Genomic DNA, 25,297 nt, shown 5'->3' with positions numbered 1-25,297 from the left:
GGGCAGGCGGAAACCCTCTCCCTGCGGGCGGTCCTCTTTCTCCAGTGCTCCGCTTAAAAGGTGCTGGAGTGAAAGTGAGGCAAATGACTGAGAACCTCGGCTCTCTCTTGCACCTGGTCTGACCTCTTCTGTCTGGGCCCAGGAGCCAGCCACGGTTCTGTGATCTCAGAGACTTAGAAGTGGGTCTGTGTTTAATTCTTTAAATTCCTGTTGGTTTCTTGAAAGGTCAACTCCCCCAACACTAGAGACAGTTCGTTCCAAACAGGAGTGGGAGACAAGGCTGAATGGAGTTCGGATAATGAAAAAGAATGTTCGGGTAAGTGTGGTAGTGGGTGACCATGAGTCAGAGTTGGTCTGTGCAGGTGACTCCTAGGGACAAGGAGGGGCCTTGTCACTGCCACCCGGGGCCCCTGCTGTTTTCGTGGCACTGAGTGGTACCCTGGAGAGGCCCACGTGGCTCAGCAGTGAAGGGTAATCTCTTCCTTGCTCTCTTTTCCAGGACCAGTTTAATAGTCACATCCAGTCAGTGAGGAATGGAGCCAAGCTGAGCAGCCTTCCTCAGATCCCCACTCCTACTCTGCCTCCACCCCCGTCAGAGGTGGGAGTGCTCGCTGGGGGGAGTCTGCCTTTCTGTGTCTGTGGCACAGCCAGTCTCTAACTTGTTCTTTTTTTGAAGTTGCTGGTTTTATTATTGGTTATAATGATTATTGGTATTACTTGGTGTAGGAGTTGCTTGTTGGTTTCCGCTCCAGCTCTCAGCTTTATCTTCTTCTTTTCTGTCTCCACCTCTGCAGACAGACTTCCTGCTCCAGGTGTTTCAGCCCAGCCCCTCTCTGGCTCCTCGGATGCCCTTCTCCATTGGGCAGGTCACAGTGCCCATGGTTATGCCCAGTGCAGACCCCCGCTCCTTGTCTTTCCCAGGCCTGAACCCTGCCCTGTCCCAGCCCAACCAGCCTTCCCCACCCCTTCCTGGCTCCCATGGGAGAAGTAGCCCTGGCTTGGGTCCCCTTGTTGGCCCCCACGGTCCACACATGCCCCCTGCCGCCTCCATCCCGCCTCCCCCAGGCTTGGGCGGTGTTAAGTCTTCTACTGAAAGTCCCAGGCCCCAACCAGTAGACAAACTGGAGAAGATCTTGGAGAAGCTGTTGACTCGGTTCCCACAATGCAATAAGTGAGTATCTTTAAGGGCTAATTTAAAAAAAGTTTGTCAGAGAGATGTTTATGGGCTCAGTAGGGGAGGTTTCATGGACATGCCCCATGAGCATAGTGTAAGCACCCTCCCTGGACATTTTTCTTCCTTAGGGCCCAGATGACCAACATTCTTCAGCAAATAAAGACGGCACGGACCACCATGGCAGGTCTGACCATGGAGGAACTGATCCAGTTGGTAGCCGCCCGGCTGGCGGAACATGAGCGGGTGGCAGCTGGTGCCCAGGTAGGAAGAGCTGCCTGGGGTGACTCGGAGCTGCCGAAATGATGGGGAAGGGGTCGACTTCAGAAAAACCTGGAGTGGGAAACAGCACTGTAGCCAGGGCTCTCTGGTCTGCTTTCTTCCTTTTCTGGCCTGGGAAATAAATTATTTCTTTTTGTGATACGCTCTGGTACTCAGACTCTGCTTCCATACTCTGACAGTGTTTCTGCCCACAGCCACTTGGTCGGATCCGGGCCTTGTTCCCTGCTCCACTGACCCAAATCAGTACCCCAATGTTCTTGCCTTCTGCCCAAGTTTCATATCCTGGAAGGTCTTCGCATGTAAGATTCTTTTTCTTTGAAAACTGGGATGTGGAGAAGCTGGGGGGAAGGAGGGAGCAGGTTTACAGGTAGAGTGCAGGAAAAAGCCACCATCTCACCAGCTGAGTTGTTGGCAGCCCCAGCTGGGAAAATGCAAGTACTTTCAGCAAGTCTGTATTTGAACTTTTATTTCTTTTGGTATAATGTCTTTTTGCTCCATGGAATCGTGGACATGAAAGACAGGGAAACCCAGAGGTTCTTACTGTTTTGACCACCCCTCCTCTGTTCTGCAGGCTCCAGCCGCCTGTAAGCTGTGTCTAATGTGCCAGAAGCTGGTCCAGCCCAGTGAGCTGCATCCAATGGCCTGTACCCATGTGTTGCACAAGGAGGTGGGTACTACATACCTTCCTCGTTCTCCAGTTCTTTTTTTTTGACAGTTGAGATGATTTAATTTTCCCTGAACATTTTAATGTGTTGATGTTCATCATTAATATCTAAACATAAGGTTTTCAGTAAATTGTGGCTTACACATCAGCAGAATTCAGAATACTGGCGATTAGGATCTCCCAGTTTCCTCTCACCTCACTCCCCTTAGGGGACTGGGTAAGCAGTTCATACTAGAGCTCTGAGAGGTCACTTTCTGGGAAAACTGACACTAGGGAATACACATCTAACTGTTGTTTCAAATAGAGCATTGTCAGGAGACTTTGCTTAGGTGAGAGGAATGGAATTGGGAACCTGAATATGAGATTAATAACTCCATGAACAGACTAGCTTGAAGGCCTGTCTGTTAGAGGTCATCTTCACAAACTGACCCGCTATTCCTGTCTCTTACTATTACCAGGCAGAGTTAAGTCTCAGCGACAGGGACGAGCCCTTCCCTATTTTGTTCATTTTCATTTTCCAGTGAAACTGAATTTACATCTAAATTCCTGGTCAGATCCCAGGGTGATAGGTAATCGGAAATGGAAGCTCAGCTCAGACTGAATGGATCATAGAAAGGCACAGGGCACACCAGATACTCAGCAAGCAGCAGCCTCACACAGTTATTAGCTTTTCTGTGAAAAGAACAGGTTCTGTTGCTCTGAAGATTCTTTAGGGAGTAAGAGCCAGTGCAATAGCCCTTCTAGTCCCCTGTATGAGCTTTTCTTAGTACACGTCCTTAGACCTACTGAACCTTAATGTCACTCTCTCCTCTCCTTCCCTCCATCTTTCCAGATAAACCTGAGATGTATCTTTCTTTCTTTCCAGTGTATCAAATTCTGGGCCCAGACCAACACAAATGACACTTGTCCCTTTTGTCCAACTCTTAAATGATGGATCTGACTGGGGAGGAAGAAGAGGAGAAACTGATGTGAACAGGAAGCGCGGGTTCAAGATTTCTAAAACTCTATATTTATACAGTGACCTATACTCATGCCATGTACATTTTTATTATATAGGTAATGTGTGTATAGAAAGTCTGTATTCAAATGTTCGTAAATGAGAGTATGTATATTATGCAGAAATGGTCTGTCCCCCTCACCTTGAAACTCCTTGGGGGGATGCAGGTTGTAGGTAAGATGATGTTTAGTTTGCCCTTGAAATTATGATATTCTTGCCTAGGGTTGTTTTCAGATACAGTACAAAACCATCTAGTAAGCTGCTGTTGCTCTCAGGCCATCCTGCTTTGATTTGGCTCAGCCTCTAGCCCGTTTTCTTAAGGCTTATTTATGCAGATTTGAACCCTGGTGCTCACCTGCTGTCCAGCCAGATGCCTTGCTTATGGAAAGCCTCCGGAAGCCTCCATGTTGTTCTAGCCACTCTGCTCCGCATGGACACAATGGGACTGATTGAGGGGGAAAAAATGTAACCCTAATGGTTTGACTTTTCATTGACTATTTTACTGTGTTAACGCTCATTATTTGCACATAGACGTTAGATTTACAGAATATTCTGTTTTACATCAGCAAAATTCACAGTCCAAGAATAACAACATAACCAGGTCCCCTTTCCCCCACCCCCACCACAAACTTCTGTCCACGCATCTCCTGGATAGTCATCTCTTCAGGCACTAGCACAACCCACAGGTCTTTCCTGGGCTGAGCCATCTCCTGCCGCCGCTGGCTTGGCTTCTGATCAAGCTCTGACACACCGACCTGGTGAAGTCCCCTCCTCGTCCTTCTGGCCACTGTCAGCTTCTGGTCCCCTAACCAGCTAACCCCCCTCCCTGCTGACGGTTAAGGCAGTTGGTTCACCGCCAAGTCGTTGGATGACCGTGGGTGAGCTCCAGGCAGGCACTGGGGTGAGGAGATGTCGGTGCACAATTACTTGCAGAATGATCTTGGGGTGCTGAGGTTTAACTTTTGAAGCAAGAAAACAATGGGGGACATGTTCCCTGTCCTGGGAAAAATGGAGACCAAAGGGATATGAGGAAGGGAGGTTGGATTTCAAGGTTAGAAGTCATTTGTTCTATAGATAGTCTGGAGCCGGATGGTTGTTCCTTTCTGCTTACTGAGCACCTCTGGTATTGAGGTCTAGACCTCAGAAAGCTGTAATAACTCTATTAGAGCTTTAACTCTTCTCCTTCATCTTTACTCCTACAGGAAATGGCTTCAGTTCCCTTCTCTTGGAATTAAACAAGTAAAAACTAAGTGTTAAAGAAAAAATTAGTTCCATGGGAAGGACACCATTATATTACCAACAGCTGAATTTTTCCCATTCTGGGACCTGGAAATGCCTCCTGGCACTAGCAATATGTATCAGGGTAGCAGAGACTTCCTTTCAGATCCAATGAAATTCTTTCCCATTTTTGTTATTTTTTTCCTTGTCTTTCATCCTTGCCTATCAGCTCATGGAAATACTCTTTCTCTTCTCTTGCCCATGTTTATTGGCTAGCATGTTTAAGGAGCTGGACTTCCCAGGACCTCCTTGGCATCTTGTAGGGTGATTGAAATGGCCTGAGTACTCTCTTCTTAGAGGTCAGATGACCCACTTTCTTTGGTTAATGAAATGCTAATGTCTGCAGTTTGGTAGCCGTCATGAACGGAAATGTGGTAAAATGGAAGACCAATGTTCTTCTCATTTGGGTGGGGTGTCGGGGAATCCATTTTTTACCTTGTAATCTAAAGATTTTCTTTCCTTTCAACTTTGCAGCAGCCTTTGGGCCACTGCAGTATTTTTCAGCGTCGCCTGAAAATTTAGAAAGCAGAAATGGGTATAAAGATTATTGTTTCCAACAAACTTTTGAAGCCAAAGGAGTAGAGAGGAAAAAAAGGAAGGAGTAGTGGGGCTTAACCTCTTCCCAGTACAAGTCCCTCAGAAGCCGGCTGGAGGACGCGCGCTTCGGGGAGCCGTGACGAGGGTGGGGGCCAGGCAGTCGCCCTGCCCTCCTGAGATCCGTCAGAAAGCAGCACTTCAGGCTGGTGGTCCCCGCCCCCTTTCCCTCTGCCCGCTGGCCTGAGGCGGTAGAAGCCATGCCACTGGGAAGGCCCCTAATGCAGTGGGTGGACACAGGACATTTTTGAGGAGGAGAATTTAAAAGTAGAGATACATAATACATATTTTTACAAGCAAGAAGCTGTTGCCAAGTTTTTTTTTTATAGAGTTAATTGTTCAAGGGTAGAAAGGAAGTAACTGTAAAAGAAAAGTAAGTACAAGTTTTCTGTTGAAAAAAGTAATGGGACTTTCTAATGAAAGGCTTGGGTTTTATGCCCTAGGAAGAAGCCAGTTTTTCCAACATGGGTAGAAATTATAAAGGAGAATGTGGCGTTTTCATTTCATGGTAGCAAATCTGGACGTTTATTTACACAGTAAGTTCTGGGCTGGAAGTGGCCAGTCTCCCGTCCCACTGTCAGTCTCTGCGGTTAGGGGCTGACCCCTGTCACCCAAAGCAGCACCACACAGTGGGGATGGAAGAACCCAGATAGAAAACGGTGACCCAGTATTTCTTGTTTTATTGGTTTATGGCTTGTGGGCAGCTGGCTGAGGCTGGGATCTCCAGGGGCCCTTCAGGGGTCTTATTTCCCTCTCCCTCAGGTAATTCCGCACTCGGCAGGTCTCATACCTGGAAGCAGTGTGTTGACCAGACGGAAGTAGGATCCGGGGGGTATATTAGGAATATTCAGCTCTTCCGCCAACACTGGTATCATAGTCAGCTGCGGTAGAACTGATAGGGAGGAAATGAACGTGGTTCCCACTAGGCAGCCCCCGGAACCAGCCTGGGTACCCAAGTACTATTAGGAGTGGGACACACAGAGCAGGATGGGGAAAGGATGGCCTCCACTGGGGAGCTCCTGGTGAAGGAAGTAAGGAGCCCCAGGCCGCTGTCCTTTCTCCAAGCAGCCTTCATCCCGAAGGCAGCAGTGCTAGAGCCGGAAAGCCCTGTGTTTCTGACACTCCTGCATCATACTAGTGCCGCTGAGGGGTGTCTTAGCCAAGTAAGTGGAGGGGACGTTAGAGTGCGTGGAGGCAGTGGAACTGCTCTGTTCTAGGCAGAGATCTTCCTACTTCTTCCAGCTGAGCAGGAAGAAATCCTGGCAGAAGAGGAGGCAGCAACTCTACCTGTTAATCAGTCTTCAGGACTCTGCTTCGAGGACTAAGTAGGAGGGGTTTCCTGTCTGTTCCTCCAGCACCTGAGCTGTAGAGCTCCAGGAGTCAGGGTTTGCAGGAGGGAGGGGACTGTCACCAGGAAGCCCAGCCCTGCTCTATTTGCTCTATTCCCCAGGTGCCGAGGGGGTCGGGATACCTAAGTGTTGCCTGTCACATGTGGGGTAAAGGGTTCGGGAGAGACAAGGGGAATAGGGAGAAGTTCATTTGTCAGATGGAACTTCTTTGTGGGCACTTCTCACTTAAGAGCGCTGAAAAGAGCCCTGGGCTGGGTACGCCCTCCTTCCCACGTCACTTGGTCAGCTGCCACCACAGAAGAGGAGACCCTGGGCAGCAGTGCCCACCTTCCAAGGCGGGCTTCTGTCTGGAGATGCCACCTGGAGCTGGGCTGGCCTCGCTCTGATCCCAGTGCCCCCCTCTCTGCACCCCCTCTCCTCTTGTCACCTCCCCCATTCGTACAAACACTCCGCCCAATTATTTTTTGTTTAATTCAAGAGGCAATCTTTGCACCAGTGTTAGGTTTATACTGCAGGTCGCAACTGCCTCCAGTCCTACCAACTGCGGCCTGCAGGGAAACACCGTCCTGGTCCCTGCCAGGGCACCGCAGGGACACGCCCTGGGGTGACGGGTGCGATGCCCCTGCTTCAGGAACCATGAGAATTTGGGTTGGAGAGTCTAGGAGGACAGTGGGCAAAGGTTCAGGGCTGAGGTTTCAAAGCAGCAGAATTTCCTGACTCGTCTGAGGTGCCAAGGGCACTCCTGCCACCAGAGCGCCCCCGTCTCTGCTCCTGTCTCCTGCAGGGGCGATCCCCACGGCCCACCTGCCAGCGTGTCCTGCCCCTCGTCAAGGCAGGCCTTCGGTGGGGAGCGAGGGTCTGAGGCGCTCTGGCCACAGGGGCCGTCCGTGTCTCCTCGTGACCAGCGTGGGCCACTGACGCGGCTGAGAGGACTCTCTCTTGCCCGAGGTCCTCCTCACTTAAGCAGGGAGATGTCATCAGCAAAGTCATCGTGCTGGTGCCGCAGGCAGCGGAGGCAGCGCCACTGACACACCATGAGGCAGAGGGGCAGCATGAAGAGGGCGCAGATGGCAGCCATGACATAGGCTATGGTCATGAGGGTTGACTCATCTGTCTGTGGGATGTTATAGCCACAGTCTTCCATGTCCAGGGTCACAAAGGGGCCTTCCACTGCTGCTGTCCTGAACTCATCGTGCACTAGAGAAAGGGCAGACGGGAACTGAGCAGCTCTCATTGTCAGGCAGCAGTTTGCATGACAACAGAAAGAAACTCCTGATAGGTCTTGACATTAGCCCCTGAGGAGGCTGCAGCATCTCCTTCCCTGGAGACGCTCAGGAGCAGGACCGAAAGCCATTACTAGGCGGAGACATTTCTCTCCTGGGGAGTAGGGAGCAGCGTCCCTTTTCCTACATCCCTCTCGAGTGGGAGTGCTACCTAAAAGGCAGCCCTATATATACCTGGTAAACTCACCTGCTGCTGAATTCTAGTTGCGAGACCCCGCCGCCATGCCAGGGTAGCCCCGTCTGCCTGTGCAGCAGCTGACAGGGTCGCTCTAGGCTCAGCCTGCTGCCCTTGGGCCTGGGGCTTCCCGAGTTGGGAAGGCAGATCTCGCTGCTCCAGGTCCCCCCCCGGGGTCCCCCGTCCAGGCAGGGCTTGCCATGCCCGGCAGCACAGGAACAGCACACCTTCTGGAACTAGCTTTTGCACTGGGGTTGACTCTTCCTTGTGGCACCTCCTACTGCCTCCTAGACTGATGGGCCCAGGCACCCTAACTGCCGGTGTGGGAGCATGGACAGACGGACCCCGCCCCCCACCCTGGTGCTCTCACCATGGCAGGCACTGACAGCAAAGCCAATTCGCTTCCGGGCCCGATCGAAGACAACGTAGAAGCCCTCCATGATGACAGCTCCCATGACGGTGCCCGTCGATGACTGGGAGATGGCGAACTTGTAACAGTCGTCTTGGGAGGTGGCCACATCTTCCACTGGCCGCAGGTATTGCTAAGGACAAGAGAGCAGAGTGAGAGGAAGCCTTCTCCCCGTCCTTCACCCCACCGCGGCCGTCGCAGAGCCTGTGCCCTTAGGCCGCTCCTCGCTTTGCTGGCCCTACGCCCTGAGGGATTGGTCTTCCCAAGAGCCCTTTACCAGTGGACACTCAGCTGTTCCGTCTTCCACGGTCTGGGAAGCCGCGCCTGCTCACTGTTCCCAACATGCACGTGTCGTCTTCTGAGACGCCACTGACTCAGGGTGGGGACGCACCTGTGGGAGGATGGTGATGCGGAAGGACTGATTGGTGGCCTCGCCCATTAGGTAGAGTGAGATGACTGGGAAAATGTTCCAAGGGGTGGTGCCCGCTTGCCAGCACACCAGCTGCTCCCCTAGCCAGAAGCCATCGGGAAACTTCTCTGTCTGTTGGCGAGAAAGGGATGACGGTGAGGAAACAGCCTCTTTCCTCATCTCGCCTCTCCTGCTTCGGATAACGCTGGTCCCCTTGGTTGCTTTCCCGTGGAATATCCCAGCTGGGGAAGGGGAGACCGGAAGCCAAGGATGTAGGAAAGAGTGGCAGAGGGAGGCCAGATCTCTGTGCCGGGGGTACCGTGTGACAAGCAAACCAAGGCTCACAGAAGAGAACTGTTTTGGGGGATCTGGCAGAGGAATCTAAGGGCAGATATTAAGGCTCTGGTTGAGGAATGCGATTTTCACGGGCTTCTTATGATTCTGGGTCACCTCGCCCCGTCCCTGGTCGCACTGACCGAGGAGGCCGCCTTGATGGATCTGACAGCAGCTTCAAACACTTTCTTGGGCAGACGGAGGTTGGTGGTGCCACTGTCCACGATGCTCTTGTCGTAGTTGTACTAAGGGGGAGAAGAGAGGGCTAGAATATAGGAAAACGCCGCCTTCAACGCCAGGCTCTGGCCGGAAGGAGGGGAGAGTCTGGGTTCTTGGGGCCCTGCCGGGGTCGGCATCCTGGCGTTGCCGCTGCTTAGGTGTGTGTCTTGGGGCAAGTTACTGAACCTCTGTGCCTCAGTTTCCTCATCTTTAAAGTGAGGATGATAATGTCCCTACCTCGGAGAGTCACCATAAGGATTCCATCAGTTAATACACTTGCAGTGCTGAGTGGTGCAGGGCACATAGGAAGCACTCACGAAATATTCACTCTTATTATCTTGGGTGGGCATTCTCCAAATCTTGAAATAAAAATGCCTTGTATGGTGCTTTTAACTACGACAGTACTTTTATATCTAATTTAACACACATCAGGAATCTGAGGAAGGTCCAAATGGCTTTGCCGCCATTTACTGGGGACTGCTGTGTGCCAGGCACTGGGATAAGCCTGTTCTCATTTTCTCTGTCTTCACCACAATCTTTGAGAAAGCTGTTTTTCCTCTGCTTTGTAGATGAGGAAACTGAAATATAAGATAGTGACTTGGCCAAGGGCACCTAGCTAATCTAGAAACCCAGGTCTTTCTGACTCCAAAGCCAGACCCCTGTGCAGCACAGCACACTGCCTCAAAGCTGTGCAGCAAGGCAGTGACTGCAGCCCAGACATGCTTTTTTCTCAGCCAGACCGTAAGCCATGCAGCTCCCGGGAAAGTGCCCTGCCAGTCCCTCGCCCCACACCTCAGCTCTGTGTGACCATTAAGCTCCTGACTGTTCAAGGCTCAGCCCCCAGCACTTTCTGCAGGCCCTGCATCTCTGCTCTGTCCTCCTAACCTCAGAACTCAGGGTCTGGCTTCGTATCTGTCACCTCCCTGCTACCTCTCCCTGGTTTCCGCTCGGTTCCATTACCTCCTTGCAGTCCATTTTCAGATCCTGTCCATTGATCTCCACCCGCACAATGATCACCTCGTAATACCACTCCCGCCGGATGGGTGTGTACCAGAGGCTGCCCGTGTACAGTGACTGGTCGATACCCCCGATGATCTAGGGAGAAAAAGAGGCAGGTACCTGGGTCCCGGCACAGAAGGACAGCAAGTCACCCAGAGACCGAGCAATAGAATCAGTAATTGTTGGGGGGTGGCAAGGCCCTCTACAGATTACCTTCCCCATCTTCCTGCTTTGAGTCAAATCATGCCCTGAAGTGATTATAGTTTCTTAAATGTGTTAAGGATGTGTTCAAAGGAAGAGACCTTCCAGTATTTTTAATTATTTGCTCCAGAATCACACAGCTCTTGATATAGTTATTTAAACCTAAACTGGCATAATAAATATTGAATGAATGATAATTTGCCATTATAAGTTTTACTTTCTGTGCTTGTTGGAGATGGAGTACCATCCATCAGTTGTCCTAATTAATAAATAGACTTTTAAACTCCTTACATTTGTCTTCTGATCATCAGACTAAATAATCTTAATTTGGTTGATCTTATTTTCATTTCCTTTTAAATTTTCCTAATACTCTCATCCTTTCCATGTTTACTATAGGTATCTCGAATCCTTTCTGGAATAATACAAGGAGAAAAAGGATGGAAAGGAAAAGTGGAGGTGGTGAATATAAAGAGGTTTCTGATTCTAAATAGTGGAGCCAAGACTGTGGTGTGGCCTTAGAGGGAGGGAAGGCAAATGGTCCCCTTCTCTCTGCCTAGTGCCAGGACCGCCCCTCTACCAAGACCTACTCACCATGCTCCCACCAACGGAGGCCAGCAGTTCTGACTGGTTGAGGGGGAAGCCAGTGCCACAGAGCTGCAGGGAGAAGAGGTTTGGCACGCGGGTCTGCTTTACCAGGGAGTCAAAGAATGGCTCCAGGGAGTCATCAGGCTGTGCAGAGAGAGATAAGGAGTGAATCCTCACATAGAGGCCCTGATGAAAAGCGGCCAGCATCCTGCCTGAACAGGAGGGTGAAAGCAAAGACTTGGGAGCTGTTTCTTGGGAAGTACCATTTTGAGGTACTGAGATTTGGTAGAGGATTAACAAGAGATCCCGGCAATGCAAACAGCAAGGATCTATAGGATCTTTGGTCCCCATATGCTTAACCTGTTCCAGATTTATGGAGGCCTCTCTTATTTGTTAAAATCTTAGTCAATAGAAACCACAGCCTATTACTGTACTTACCCCAGTGTCGCTCACTATAGTTCTGCCCTCTACGGGCATGAACTTGACTGCCCCCCCACCCCTCTGCAGAATCCTTTGGTTTCCCTCCTTTGGTCCATCCCTCCCTCCCTCTCCCAACTCCATCCCTGTGCAGCGTGCAGTTTGCAATGCGCAGACATTGTGTCTGCAGCTAGGCCTTGTTCCTCTCACCCTGGCGATCTCAGCATAGGCCAGCCCCAGGATGCCCTCCCAGTTGGAGCCATTGATGAAGAACTTGTCTGATTCAGTGATGGCAGCGATGTTGGCACGCACGGTGACGTTGGGGCCATGAGGGATGCTCACCAGGTCGGTGCCCAGCTCCCCCTCCCACTTGCCCTGGGTGTAGGGCACATACACACCCTTCCGGAGGTCCCGGTATGTGCTGGACCTATGGAAAGGAGGCAGAGATGTGTGGATGTACAACCACAACAATGGCACAGGGATCCAGCATCTAACCTCATCTCAGGGGCATCCTGTATCAGATAAGATGTTTTCTGATGCTCAACAGAACATCCCTTGATCAATCACCCAAAACAGTGTAAAGTGACCTTGCACGCAGATGAGGGGGGCTGTTGCTGGGGCCCACTCTGCTGTCTCCAGAGCTCCAATTCCTACATCTTGAGTTCAGGCCATGTGAAGAACAAGCCCAGGCTTTGTGTACTGTGCCTGTTGTTGCTGAAGTGACAGCTAGCAGGCCTCTCTTCCTCCCCCAGCTCCATCAAGCTCCCAGAGAAAGGGAGCTATTGACATTCTTGCTGCCTTGGGACCAGGTGGTACCATCTCGGTGACAGAGAAAGTGCCATTGGGGTGATGTGGGACCTCTATAGCAAGTTCTTGCAAAGGAGGGACCCACACAAGCATGTCAGTGGGGCAGGGGGTGTACACACCACTTGTATGACACTTGTATGAAACATGTTCATCAGCATGTGCCACCCCTACCTGAGTTTAATCACACCACTAACCAGGCCTTGTGTGTGGCAGGGACAGAGATGGGGCTGGGGGGCATTGCTGGCACGAATAGCCCTTCACTGGTCTGACCACATCCCACTCCCTGACTGCTTTCTATAGACAGGGAAGTTAAAGGGGAAGGTAACTTTGGCACTTGCCCAGAAATCCAAGAGTGGGATTTCAGCTTCTACTCACGTCTTCACACGGAGATGCTTCAGATGTTAGGGGTCCTCAAGCCACTTCTTGTTTTTATGCTAAGGGAGCTCCCAGGTCATCCCTCACTGCCTCTTACCTTAAAAACCCACTTCAACCCTCACTTCCACTTGTGGGCTGAATCCAGCTGCTGGAACTCTGGGTGGGGCAGGGAGCATGTCAGCTTTCAGGCCCTGACACAGGTCCAAGCAGGGAGGCTTACGGAAAGCTCTCCTTTGCTTCCTTGCCCTGGGTGTGCAGAGCCGGAGAGTAGCCCCTTGGGTGAGCCCACAGCACAGGGAGCTGTCGCTCAGCCGGCGCAGCCTCGGTTTAGCTGGTGTTGCCACAGAACAGAGCCACTGAGGGGTTGTGGGGTGACAGTCCCATGCCTCCCAGTTCAGGCAGAGACGAGGAGACCCGGGAGGCCGCTCTCCCACGGGAAGGGGGCCCGTCTCAGTGCCTTCCTGGCTGCCCCTCAGTTTATCCCTCCCTCTAGTGTATCTCCTCAAATCCCCCCAACGCTTCTCTCCCGGGAAGGATCTGAGGAACTAGTCTTTCTCCTGCAGCCCCCCCGCAAGACCCTTCTCGGCCCCAGCTCCTTGGGACGGGTGCCCTCTAATCCTCCCCGGGACTCACAGCTGCCTCTGGTAGTAGCGATGCAGGAAAGGGTGGGGAGCAGCCCCCACTGCAAAGTTGCTGCTGCCTGTGTCCACCAGGATGTTGAGCTGTGAGAGAAAGTGGAGAGAGAGACATTACGGGCAGGCAGTGTGGACTTCCTGCCCCTTCGCTCACAAGCACAGAGTCTCCCTCTGGAACGTGCAGGGTGAATGAAGCTTCCACAATGCGCGACCGGGCAGGCTGGTGCCTGCTGGTGCCATGGGCACAGGCAGGACACGGGGTCCTTGACATCCTCAGCATGGCCTCTGAAGCCTTGTGTCTGCTTGTCTTCTCTTCATAACATTTTCTACGTCATAAGACACAGCATCTTGTGTATGTGTTGTTTCCATTCCTGTTTCTCTCTACCATCAGGTTGCCCTTGCTCACTTTGTGCACCTGCTTCTGTCTGCAGAGATTGCCCCTTCCCGCCGCTTCTGGGTCACCCCTCAGGCCCAGAGAAGAGCTGTTCTGGGAGCTCGCACTGGCAAGGGGAGCTGTGGGGACCAGGATGGCATGTCGGTGCCCACGTTTCTGACCCTGCCTGCCATAATGTGGCTTCCCGTGAAAGGCCTCCCTTCTGTCTGAGGTGACACAGGCTTAATGAGCCCTACTGTCAGAAATAGTGGGGAGCCAGGAGCCCACTATGATATCCTGGTGAAGACCCATCTAGTCAGGGCCCTGGTTTTTGGTAAATGGATACGGACAGGTATTAACAGGACGTCTTCTTGGCGTTCCTTGCCGCGCAGCTGCGTCTCCTAGCACCTCCTGTATCTTGTCCCTCCTTACCCCTCCGACGGCCTGACCCCTCCCTCAGTCAGTCCAGAGCCATTTTTTGAATGCCCACTATATCCTCACAGCAAGAAGAGGAAAGGACCCTGTCCTCAGAAACATGGCAAACTGAACAATGGAATCTTCTCCTGACTTTCCATGCCCATCATCTCGGCTTCTCTGGCTTCAGGGTCCTTCACTTCTGTGTCCTCCGCTCAGTGTAGTGAAGTCAGCTGGCCTCGGTTTTGGTGCAGGCTCTGACTTTGTCACCTCGGGCAGGTCACCGCGCTCTGGGCTTCAGTTTCCTCTTCTCGGCCAGATCCTCTGGCTCCTTCCTGCTCTCGGTGGTCCTCTGTGGCTTTGCTGACTGCCCTCCCCGCAAAGCTCACCTGAGCTTCCTGGCCTGCCCACGCCCTCCCCAAAGATTCCTCCCAACTGGCACCAAGCCCTGTGACCCAGCCACGGCCCCTCCTTCCCCGCCCCCAGGTCTGGCCCGCTTCCCATTCTCTTCGCCGCCCTTTCCCCCTCCCTCCCCCTGGTCTCTGCGCAGCTACCCGCTCCCGCTGCTGCACTTCCAGAGACAATCAATAGAGAACCGGAGGCTCAGCAGTTCAGATTTCAACCAACCAAGTTAATGACTAACAAGGCTTCTCCCCGCCCCCCGACTCCCAGGACCCCCTCCCCCATCCGCTGGGACTCCGCTCTCCACACCAGGGCCGCCCTCCTGTTTACAGGGGTCCCAGCTATCGCTAGACCCCAAGGCGAATCTCCTCCACAACGCCGTCCCCGTAGCCGGGCAGGGGAGGGCCTCTGGGGTGCGTGTGCCCCCGCTGGCGCCAGGGCAGCGTGACTGCCTTTTACCCTGGAACAGCGCTTGGACGGGGCTCCCAGCCCCAGCTCGGGCAGCCCCTTCCCCGCCGGGGGAGAAGCTCTCTCTGCACCCCGCTCCTCCCTCCCCCCCAGCCAGGAGGCCCGGGGCCCAGCCCGGCCTTTCTCCTCCTCCTCCTCCGAGGGCCTTCCCCTCCCACCTGAAGGAGGGCCACACCTGAGGAAAGACCCCCCCTCCCCCGGCCCCGATCCCCTTCGCCCCCCCGACCACCCACCCACGCTGCGCTTTCTGGCTCCCCATCTCCACCCACCACAAAAAAGTGGGAAACCAAAATACGCAGTTGGGATTTGGGATTTCCTCCAGGGCAAACACCTAACTGACTGTCTGCCCTTCCCCCGGGCGGCCCGCCCCCTGCCCGCTCCCGCGGGCCTCCCACTGTGGCCAGGGGCCTCGGGCTGCGGGGCTGCCGCACCGGTCAGGACGCGGGTCCAGAGCCGCCCGGGAGCGGGACGCGGCGGGACCGCCCTCCTCCCCGCGGCCAATCAGCGCGCCCGCTGCGATCGCCCCGCCCGGTCCTGCCCTCGGCGCCCCGCCCCGCGCGCTCCGCCCCCATCAGGCGGCGGCCGCCGCGCTGCCCGCTCCCCCGTCTGGCTTCCTCCGTTGGCATTTACAAATGCTCGAGCCTCCTCATTTTAAGAAAACTTCACTGATCTCGCACCCGCCTCCAGCTACCCTCTTTCTCCTCTCTCGTCACCCAAGCTCTCCGCCAAGCTGTCTGCCTTTTCCCACCTCCCACTCGTTCCGCAGCCCGTTCCAAAACGGTCTGCCTCCGTCCCTCCCTCCACTACGAACAGGCCCTTACTACGGTTCCCGGGGACTTCGCGTCACCAAGTGAGAAGTCCCTCGGATCGGCCCCCCCGTCTGCTCCGCAGGCGCCCCCTTCCTCCAGGGCTGCACCCTCTCCATAAGCCGTCTAACCCGAGGCTGCGGCCGCAGCTCTAACCTCTGTGGCGAGGCCTCCTAAGCCCCTAGCGCACGCCTTTCCCTCCCCTGGGAGCTCCAGAAACACCTACCGAACTTTCTCCAAGATACCTCGAATTCAGGCTGTGCAAAGCTGACCTTACGTGGCCCTGCCCCTCTGTCTGTTCCCCGAGCTCCTACATCACTGAATGTTGTCATCATCCATCTGCTCCACAGTCAACAACTTCAGAGCGTCCTAACACCTTCCTCTTCTTCACATCTATCCAGCGCAGCAAGTCCTGCCGACTAACCTTAAGAGTCTCTGGTGTTTACCATCTCTTGTCATCTCCCTTGCCACCCTCAGGCCCAGCTATCACCATCTCACATGGAATGTCACTACAGCTTCTCAGCTGGTCTTGGCACATCCACCCTTCACCTCCCCAACCCGTTTCTGCATTGTGGCTAGAGTGAGCTTTTCAAAGTGAGAGTTTGACCATGCCACTCTCCTGTGTCAGTCATTTCTTTTTGTTATTAAAGTAAAAACGTAAAGCTTTAACATTTCCTGCAGGGCTCCTGGTGGTCTGGTCCTGCCTGTATATCCAGCCTAGTGTGTCTAACTCCTCCAAGCTCTCTGCCTGCTGGCCACACACTGGCCTCATTTCAGGTCCTCAAACCAGCCGTGGTTTCTCCCCACAAAGGCTGCTGCAAGGGTCACTCACTCTGCCTAGACCATCCTGTTAGGGGCTTGGTCTACTCATCTCCTGTCATCCTTCTGTCTGAGCTCAAAAGGGTCTTCCTCACGGAGAAAGACCAGGTTGTAATCTCTTACTCAGATGCTTCCATAGAATTTAGCACTCCATGATTTCACTTTGAATCTCACCTCTGCTTGTATCTAATTTTTTAAAAATCCCCAATGTCCCTCAGGGGTATCACAGCGCCTAGCAATAAATATTTCTTGAATTCATTAATGGTTAAAGGAAAGAAGGGAAAGAGCTACTCCGCCCTCTGCTTTGGGTAAGGGAGGGGTCCCTCCATGACTCCCCGACTGTGGGCGTTGACAGGGATGGCTCTTGCTCAGACCTGCCTGCCTTTCCCCAGTACCTGATTTGACAGCCTGGGCTCCTGGGTCGCTCCTGCTCCTTCCCCTTTCCCTTGGGGCCAGGCCATCTCAAGAGTCTGTCGCGTTTTGCATGTTGATGCCCAGGGGACCGCAGCCTGGGGTCAGGGCTAGGTGAGTGCCAATCACTTAACAAACAAATGTCCCTCAGGGGGGCATCTGAGGGCAGGCCGCTTCATGGGGAGTGCTAACAAGCCCCACAGGGAAAGCACACCTGCTCATTTCACTCTGCAGGCCAGAAACCTGGAGTTTCCAGCAAGAGATCTTGGATGATGAACTGGGTGTGGAGCTGGTGAGATCAGGGTAAGCTCTTTGTTCCCCAAGTCCCACCTCAGGAGCAGACAGGGACAGCGCAAGGTTCTTCTGTATGAAAAGGGCCTTCGGGAGTCATCTGTCCATCAGCCTGAAGAGATGGGGGTTCTTTTCCATTCTGAAAGATCTCACAACCCTTATCCCAGGGTCTTAGCCTTCCCTGGGAGACTTGCAAATTCTTTCTACTAAACAATTGCTACTCTAATTCTTCCTACTGAAGAAAGAAGTCTATTTCCTTCTGTATGGGCCTCAAAGAGCTCTTACATTCTTGTATATTTAGCTTTTTAGCTAAAGCAGAGATACGGATGGAAGCCTTTCTTGCATTTTACAGAGGGGGAAACTGGGACCTAGTGTGAGTAAGCAACTTGAACCAGCTTATACAATAAACCACAAAACCAGGCAAGAATCCCTTGGTTTTGTCCAAGCCCAAGTCTGGCCTTTCATCTCCTTGACCTTCCTCTCTCGTTCGGGAGAAGTGTACGGCAGAGTGTTACACTGATCAATCACGGCCACCTGTATCCACGTCCTTGTGTGGTCCAGTCTGACACCAACTCCCGGTGTGGCCATGTGACTGCTTTGGCCAGTGGGACTTCAGAAAGGAGAAAAGCAGAGGCTTGATAGGAACCTGGGCACTGGGGATCGGCCTCTTGGAAAGCTGCCCTGAGACTGTATGTGAAGAAGCTCAGCCTCTCCTCCTCGAGGATGGAAGACTTCATGGAAAAAGACATCCAGTAGGCCGAACTTTGGCTCCCAGCTGGCCCACCAGCTGAATACAGCCACGTGAATAAGCCCAGGTAAGACACACAGACGAACCAAGCCGATCCACAGTACTGAAAAACCAAATGGCTCATGTTTTCAGCCACCAAGTTTTGGAGTAGTTTGTCACACAGCATCAGATAACTAATACAAAACGATCTGAATTAAAACCTGAAATCTTGACCTTGGCAGCACCTAGGCAACCGCAATGAACCTGTCTCCTCATTGTCCCCCTCCTTGCCATGCTTCTTATGGAGTTGCTCAATAACACTATGATCTCTCACCTCCGCACCTTCGCATATACTGTTTCCTATGCTGGACACATTCTCTCCCTGTTTTGTCTACCTTCTATTCAACTTTGATGTCACAGTTTAACATCCTGTCCTCCAAGGTCTTGCCCGGATGCCCCCAGCTAAGGTTAGGTTCCTTCTCTTCCAGGTCCTCAGTAACACCTGTGCTTCCTTGTACACCATGCATCAAGCTTTTTATCTTTTAGCTAATGTGTCTGTTCAAACACATGCACACAGACACATACTCGGAGCTCTACAAGGGTTGGGAGCTCCTCTGTATCCTTATTATCTAAGCCTTACCTAGCCCTCCATAATGATTTTTTTTTAACTGACCGTAATTGCCTCATTTCCTGTGTTCTCTGTGACCCCACAGACTCTTGCTATTAATTCTCTGCCTCAGGGTCCTTGCAGGGCTGATTTTCAATCTGGTACTACTGTGTGGTGACAATGACAATTAATGCCCACCATACCCACAAAATTGACCGAATATTCACCCAGGTTCTTAGAGCATCTTAGTGAATTCAGGACACTGATTGCGACATTCTGAGTCAGCTTCCTCTGCTCTCCTAAGTGGATGTTCCCAGAGCTGAGCTTGCCCCAGGCTCAGAGAAGGAGGTAATGAAGGACAAGAGGGGGCTTAAGTCAGCAGCTGGGGATGGCTGAGGGGCAGCAGAGTGCACAGCTCCCACCTCAGACTAAGTCCAGCGACTGGGTCCTGTGCAGGTTCTTCCCACCTTGACCAAGCAGCTGACCCAATGGAAATGGACTCCTTTCCCAACACATATCCTCTACCTTCCACTTTGCTCTCTAGCCTGAAGCTGGCAATTAGTACCTGGTGCTATTTACCCTACCTTGGGCTGATTTTTAAGGAATCCCAAGGTGGGTGGGTCACCTTAAAGCTTACCTAGTGCACTCTTCCCCCTTCAGACAGGATGTGCCATTTCCCCCGCCTGAAACCCAGCTCACCTGATGCTTATCAGAGCTTCCTACTCAGATGAGATGATGGACGTGAATGGTCAAAAAATGTACGTATCTGTTCCTAAAGAGCAGGTCAAAGACAGCGGTTCTCAATCATGGAGTCCAGAGACCAGGACTTGAGCCCCAGCTCTGTTCTTCCTTGGTTGAGAAACTGGACAAACCACTTAATATCTTTGCGCCTCAGTTTCCTCAGCCCCGGAATAATACCTGTCCCTTGTAATTAAAGCAGAACAACAGACAGAATTTGGGTAAGCTATATTGTGCTTTCAAAGCTTGTACCTTTTGAATAATATGAAACAACTTTGTATGGTGACAGACAGTAGCTAGATTCACCATGGCGATCGCTTGATAATGTATATAAATGTTGAAGCACTACACTGTACACACCTGAAACTAATCTAATATTGCATATCAACTACACTTAGATCTTTAAAAAACCTTGCTCCTTTAGCTGTGTTGTTCCTTGACACAAATACAGTCGGAAAGGTTAAGAGGAGAAGAACCTTCTCCTTCCCTTGCCCTCCGCAGGAGCAGGGAACACCTGGTCTAACCAAAGTGATGTGGGCCCTCTGAGGACCCCTCCTCCTTTCTGCCCTCACAGCTGCCAGCCTCCATCAGGCCCTTGTGTCCTAACTGGGAGCCTCGTCTCGGGCTCTAGACTGTCCAAGTTCCCCTCCACTCTGGAGCTGTTTCTGTAGAACCCAAACGACACTGGGCCAGCCCTCTTCTCACATACTTGAAAGGACTCCCCGCTGCCTCCGGGCTACAACCCAAACCCCACTCAGCCTTGCAGCATTCCTGCCACGACTGCCAGCTTCTCCGCACAGCTCACGCCTCTCTTCACGAAGCGTTTCTCCCCACCACTCTCCGATAGCAAGGCTTTCTCATCTTTCTAGGCCATATTCAAAGGCTCGCTTTTCCAGCAGGCCCCTCCTTGCGCCCGGCCAGAAGCAGCCGCTTCTTTCTTTGTACTTCCAAGACCCACTGTTCTTTTTGTACAAATGCTTTCAGGCTTGTATGATATTTAGGTGTTATAAGTCGGTGTGTCCCAGCAAATCATGAGCTCTCCAAGGACAAAGACTGTGTCATTATTTTTCTCTTCTGCACACAGTAGGTGCTCGACAACTATTTGTGAAAGTGAATTGACTACCATCAGAAGATTTCAGTCCTAATAATTAAATCCTAAACAAGTAAATGAAATTGAAAACAATCTTCAACAATTAAGTCCTAAACAAAACAAAAATTCCTGTTTGCGGTCCTACTATTATAATGAAAGGACATCCTTTCCTTTAAGTGAATATGTGAAAATCCTTTCTCCAAGAGCTCCATTTCTTCACTGAGAATTGACCATCACGAATTCTATTTAGATGGCTTATGCTTTATTTGTTCATTCCTCAACGTTTTTTTAGGTGTGTGTTCTGAGACTGGTGTGGTCATAGATATCAGATAAAGGGAAATAATACACTGCAGAAAATAAAAAACTATCTAAAAAGACACTGTCCTCAAGAGCTTGATGCTTTAGAGGTAAATGAACACAAAAACAGTTATAAGATATTCTGGTAAGTGCAGGGAAGACAGGGAGCATTTATAATAATTCTGGTAATTGCTAGGATTGAGATCTGGTGATAGTCAATCAAGTGCAGACATGAGCAGGTGTCATGGGAGAATCAGAGAGGGGTGCTCATAATAAACTCTCTCTTCTTCTCCCTAAGACACACAAATACATGGCATGGCATTATAAAAAGATCAAGGGTGAGACAGGATCTCAGCTTACTGGCCTGCCATCTGGCCAGTTGTTTAAATTTTTAGTCTCCATTTTTTCTGCTAGAAGCTGTGAATGATAAGATCATATATATACATATGTATGTATGTATGTATGTATATGTATATATTGCAGGAATTACTGTAAAGACCAAAATAATCTATGTAGAATATACTTTAAAACTTTACATAAACTGCCACCATAAATACGAGTAGATATTTGTACACCAGAGCTATGAAACCAGTCCCTCTTGCCAACCTTCCAGTTCCTGCAAATGGTCTTGTTAGCCTCTAATTGACCCCAGATCTGAATCGCAAAATCACCCTTGATGCCTGTCTCCCTCACGCTTCACACGGACATTATCAAGTCCTGTCCTTCCGCCTTGCATCTGTCTTCCCTTCCCTTTCCAGCATATCACAGCTCCATGCAGTCCTTCTCATGGTGCTTCACGTTCGGCCTGTTCTGACAGAGCTGCCTGCCCCTGTATCTTTCAGTTCCATTCTTCCTAAAAGACTGTTTCATTATGTCATTCCTCTGCACAAACGAATTTAGCTTTCCCCTCATATCTGCAGACCAAAGCCTAAGCCTCATACCTAGAGTTTAAGGCTTTTGGCAGTCCGGCTCTGCCTTTCCCAGATCTGCACCATTAACTGGCCTGGGTTTCCCATCTCTGAACAAACATGCAAAAGCCTGAACACACATGACCCACTCCTGTGGCCTCCCCGGGTCTAAGGGTGGGAAGGAGTGAGCATACGAGTAGAGTGCAGTTAGTTCAGTGGGACAGTGCCATTTTCCCACTGGGAATGGCCGCCCCCCTCCTATCCATCCTTCAAGACCATGCTCCTAGCAGAGCTCCTCCGGGAGGCCTTGCCTCATTCTACTTCCTCCGGAACTCGGGAGACTCTCCTTGTACTACTGTAGATCCGTGCTTCTCCAGCTTGAGACACAGCCTCTGAGATGCTGACTTAGGAGCTCCAGGGAAGTCACGTTTCTAACAGGCTCCAAGGACCGGTGTCTGGGGACCTCACTTTGAGTGCCACTGCTATGGATGACCTTGTATAGCACTAATACATGCAGTTCCATGCTACGCTCTTTGTTGGCAGAAAATGTAACTTCTGTTTCTTTGTGGATCAGCCCCCCAAACCCCGCAATTAATTGCCTGGCCAGTAGCAAGTGCTCCCCAACATTCACTTTTACTTGATCAGAGTACTCCGCCAGCCACACTCTCCTTTGGTGTGTGCAGCAGCCCCACCAGGCAGGGTGAAAGGGCATACCTCTCGCAGACTGCTGGGGAGAGAATCAAAGTCACCACAGAGCGCAGGCTGGCTGGCGTTGGCTCGGGTTCACGGCTGCCGGGCGATCCAGAGTCTAATGGGGTCTGCTTGGCACTGGTTCCTTGGACCAGTGTTGAACTTTAACCTCTTTTTCCCCTTCTCTTAGGAAGGAGGAGAAGGAACTGACATTTATTAGGCACTTACTCTGCCAGTCTCTGGGCTGGTGGATCTATCTCGCAGGTCCAGGGAAATACAGTTCTACACGGAGGCCCAGAGCACCCAGTTCTACATGGAGGCCCAGAGCACCCAAGTCTTTATGCCTCGTAACCCAGAAGAGACAGGAGTGGTCAGATGAGTTAGAGGGAAGGGACTTCATGTTTCTGGGAGTCAGTTGTGTCCCGGAGCATTGTTCCAGGTGCTTTCACCTACAGTCTCACTCTATCTTCACAATGACCTTGCAAAGATCTCATTTCAGCCATTTACACCATTTCAAGGCAAGGCAATATTCCTAGAGAGGTTACTTAATGTGCCCAAGGCCACACCACTGAGAAAAGCTGTGAGGTATAGAGCTGGGATTCCTGGTGTGTCTGACCCCAGAGCCCTGGTCCGTTCCCCAAAGCACCTGTGCCCAGGTCACAGGGTCAGTGCACATCAGTAGCAGACACCAGAGGAGGGCCAGGTCTCCATGCCCCCTGCTCCCTGACCGTACCCGGCATCCTGTCGTCCCGAAATGCTAGAGGCCTGTCCTCACAGATGCCAGACTATTTCTGGGGAAGTTATGGTGCACAGGAAAGAGGACGGGTAAGTGAGAGAGCCCAGAGCCTTGGAGCGGCCGGGAGGCGGGAAGGACGCTTGGGTGGCATGGGCCAGCAAGGCTGCTTCTTTCGGGTTGCTGGGAGGTGGAGACCTGCGTTTCTCCCAGACCCAGTGTGAGAGCCGTCTGAGAAGTCAAGGGACGTGCGGCTCTTCCCCCTACACACAAGCACCCTCCCACCTTCACAGACCCTCCCATGGACAGGCCTCCCTGACACAGGTCCCACAGATCTGGGGAGGGGGAGACTCACAGAGATGTGCAGGCTCGGATTCAAGGTGACCCACGCCAGCCCGTACAGAACCGTCCTGCCACCCGCGCCTAGACTCTCCCACCGAGGAGGCGTGTGGGCACCGAGGGCAGCCACAGCACCCAGCCACAGAGGCACGGAGGGTGCGACCTCCACCAGCCCCCTTGGAGGTTCCTTGAGGGCTGTCAGGACCGATGGGGAGGGCTGGCAGTGTTCTCTCCTGCCATACCGCCTCCCCCAGCACCTATCAGGTCCGGTCGGGGAAGGAGTCTCATTCTTAGAGGGGCTCTGGCTGCTGTGCTGGGATTCGTCCTCTCGCTACTCAGGCCTCTCAGGCCGGTGCTGGGGACATGGGGTGGGGGAGGGGCCCGAGTGCCCAATGCAAGTGGGGAGGCACGTGTCTGTCCAGGGCTCCTGGGTAGGCACGGAGGCCAGGAGAAGCCTGGAAACCTCACCCTACTGCCCCTCTGGCAGCCCAGAGAGGGGAGAAAGGGGTTGATCTAACGCATGCCAGGACACTTCAGTCCTCAAGGTGCTGGGGTCATGGTTTCAGCCCCGGGTTCCGGGAACACCAGAAGTGGGAAGAGGGTCAGGTGACCAGAATTCAGAGGGGTGGGCTTGGGAGACTCAGCCTGGCCAGGGCTGACACCTGTCCACAGTGGCCCTTTGGCGCAGACCCTTCCCCAGCCCAGGCTCCCCTCACTGAAGTGTTTCTCTTGGCCCAAATCCTTCGTGAGGGGTACGTGTGTAAGCCTGGGAGTGAGGGGATGCAGCCAGGCAGGAGGCCTGGGAAGCCTGGTGGGGGTTGGAGGGGAGGCGGAGAGGGAAGCTTTGGGGCCGAGTCCTGCCATGTGACCCTAGAAGAAAGGTCTGGGACGGGGTCCCTCCTGCCCGCACTGGGCAGCCCATTTATCAGGGGCCAGCCCGCCGCATCCCCAGCCTGTTTCCCCTCTGCTCCCACAGGAAGGAGGGTAGGGCTGGCCTGGTGACCTTACCGTCTGTGGGGGGCTGCCCACGGTCATCTCCACGTAGTAGCCCTGCCCAGACTTTCCCCTCAGGTTGTCCACCATCTGCACAAAGCTGCCCCTCCGGCTGGGCTCCTCTGGCTCCTCGTCGGTCTCCCTGGGCAGCCGCAGCCCCAGGGGGGCCCCCCCAAGCCCGCTTCGCAGGGGCAGTCGGATGCCAGGCTGGGTGCAGTGGGCGGGTAACACCCCTGAGCCCATCCACAGCAGGAGCCAGGGCAGTGCTTGGGCCATAGTGGACCCTGGCCTTCGGGCCCTCTAGGCTTACTCTGGTCCACGTCCGTCCCTGTTGCCTGCCCCCAGCTCCGGGTGCTGGTGGTGGCTTCTCAGGAGAGCGAGCTGTGAGGCATCAGGGCTCCAGGGCCTGCAGGTGCCCCAGCCAGCCCCGGGTCCAGGCTGGGGTATCCGGCAGGAGAAATCCGCAGAGAGACAGGAGGGGAGGAGACGGATCTGAAGCCTGGCTACATCGGGCCGACGGCTCCAGCCTCAGCAGAGGTCTGGACAAGGCGGGCTCGGGGCTCCCGGGGGGCTGGGCGGGGCGGGCATGGCAGGTCTCGGCCGGTCTCCTGGTCTTGGTGGCCGGCAGCGCAGGAAGGGGCAGGAGCTTCAGGCTCTTGTGGCTGCGTTTGCTGCTCAGGCCACCATAACCCAGCTCCCGGCTCCCAGCTCCCAGGATGGCTGGGGAGGCGGAAAGACTTGTGGCGGCGACTGTCAAAGCCAAAGGGTTTTCTCTTTTCCCTGGGATCGCTGGGAAGTGTAGTCCTCTCACGCCAGGCAGCCCAGCTTCCGGGCTTTGAGAGGGTCTGGGATGCCCTCTGCCGAGGTGGAGTCCGCCCTGCAGGACCCTGGCGGGAAAGGGCTCCTCTGCCTAAGCAGGGCGGGAAGGGCCTTCAGGATAGGGTGGTGGCTGGCCTCTCATTCTGTCAGTCCTTCATTCTGCATTTTTTCTGCATTTATTAGCACCCAC

General features: G+C 52.9%; 2 protein-coding genes across 6 annotated transcripts in view; one reads left to right on the top strand and one right to left on the bottom strand.

Moving 5' to 3' along the window:
* RNF214 (ring finger protein 214) overlaps positions 1-3,611 on the top strand; it is a 46,711-nt gene extending 43,100 nt beyond the window's left edge. For 2 of the 5 annotated variants that reach the window (XM_073239736.1, XM_073239734.1), the window contains exons 9-15: positions 226-316; positions 500-598; positions 795-1,171; positions 1,303-1,435; positions 1,648-1,752; positions 2,025-2,120; positions 2,983-3,611. In XM_073239736.1, coding sequence (XP_073095837.1) covers positions 226-316; positions 500-598; positions 795-1,171; positions 1,303-1,435; positions 1,648-1,752; positions 2,025-2,120; positions 2,983-3,048 — 967 coding nt within the window. In that variant the 3' untranslated portion in view covers positions 3,049-3,611. Of the gene's footprint in view, positions 1-225; positions 317-499; positions 599-794; positions 1,172-1,302; positions 1,436-1,632; positions 1,753-2,024; positions 2,121-2,982 lie in introns of all 5 variants that reach the window. The other 3 variants (XM_073239737.1, XM_073239735.1, XM_073239733.1) reach the window with 2 other exon arrangements.
* Positions 3,612-6,787: 3,176 nt separating this feature from the next.
* Positions 6,788-25,041, bottom strand: BACE1 (beta-secretase 1). The gene is made up of 9 exons (XM_017668364.3): positions 24,304-25,041; positions 13,181-13,269; positions 11,576-11,792; positions 10,955-11,092; positions 10,124-10,258; positions 9,088-9,189; positions 8,594-8,743; positions 8,164-8,335; positions 6,788-7,532 (listed from the first exon to the last, which is right to left on the bottom strand). The coding sequence occupies exons 1-9, from the start codon at positions 24,562-24,564 to the stop codon at positions 7,291-7,293; spliced, it is 1,506 nt and encodes a 501-aa protein (XP_017523853.1). The 5' UTR covers positions 24,565-25,041; the 3' UTR covers positions 6,788-7,290.
* Between the last annotated feature and the right edge of the window lie 256 nt (positions 25,042-25,297).

The sequence above is a fragment of the Manis javanica genome, chromosome 6 (assembly GCF_040802235.1).
Source record: "Manis javanica isolate MJ-LG chromosome 6, MJ_LKY, whole genome shotgun sequence".
In the NCBI taxonomy this organism is placed as follows: domain Eukaryota; kingdom Metazoa; phylum Chordata; class Mammalia; order Pholidota; family Manidae; genus Manis; species Manis javanica.
The sequence above is the reverse complement of the archived record's forward strand: the minus strand, read 5'-3'. Positions and strand labels throughout refer to the sequence as shown.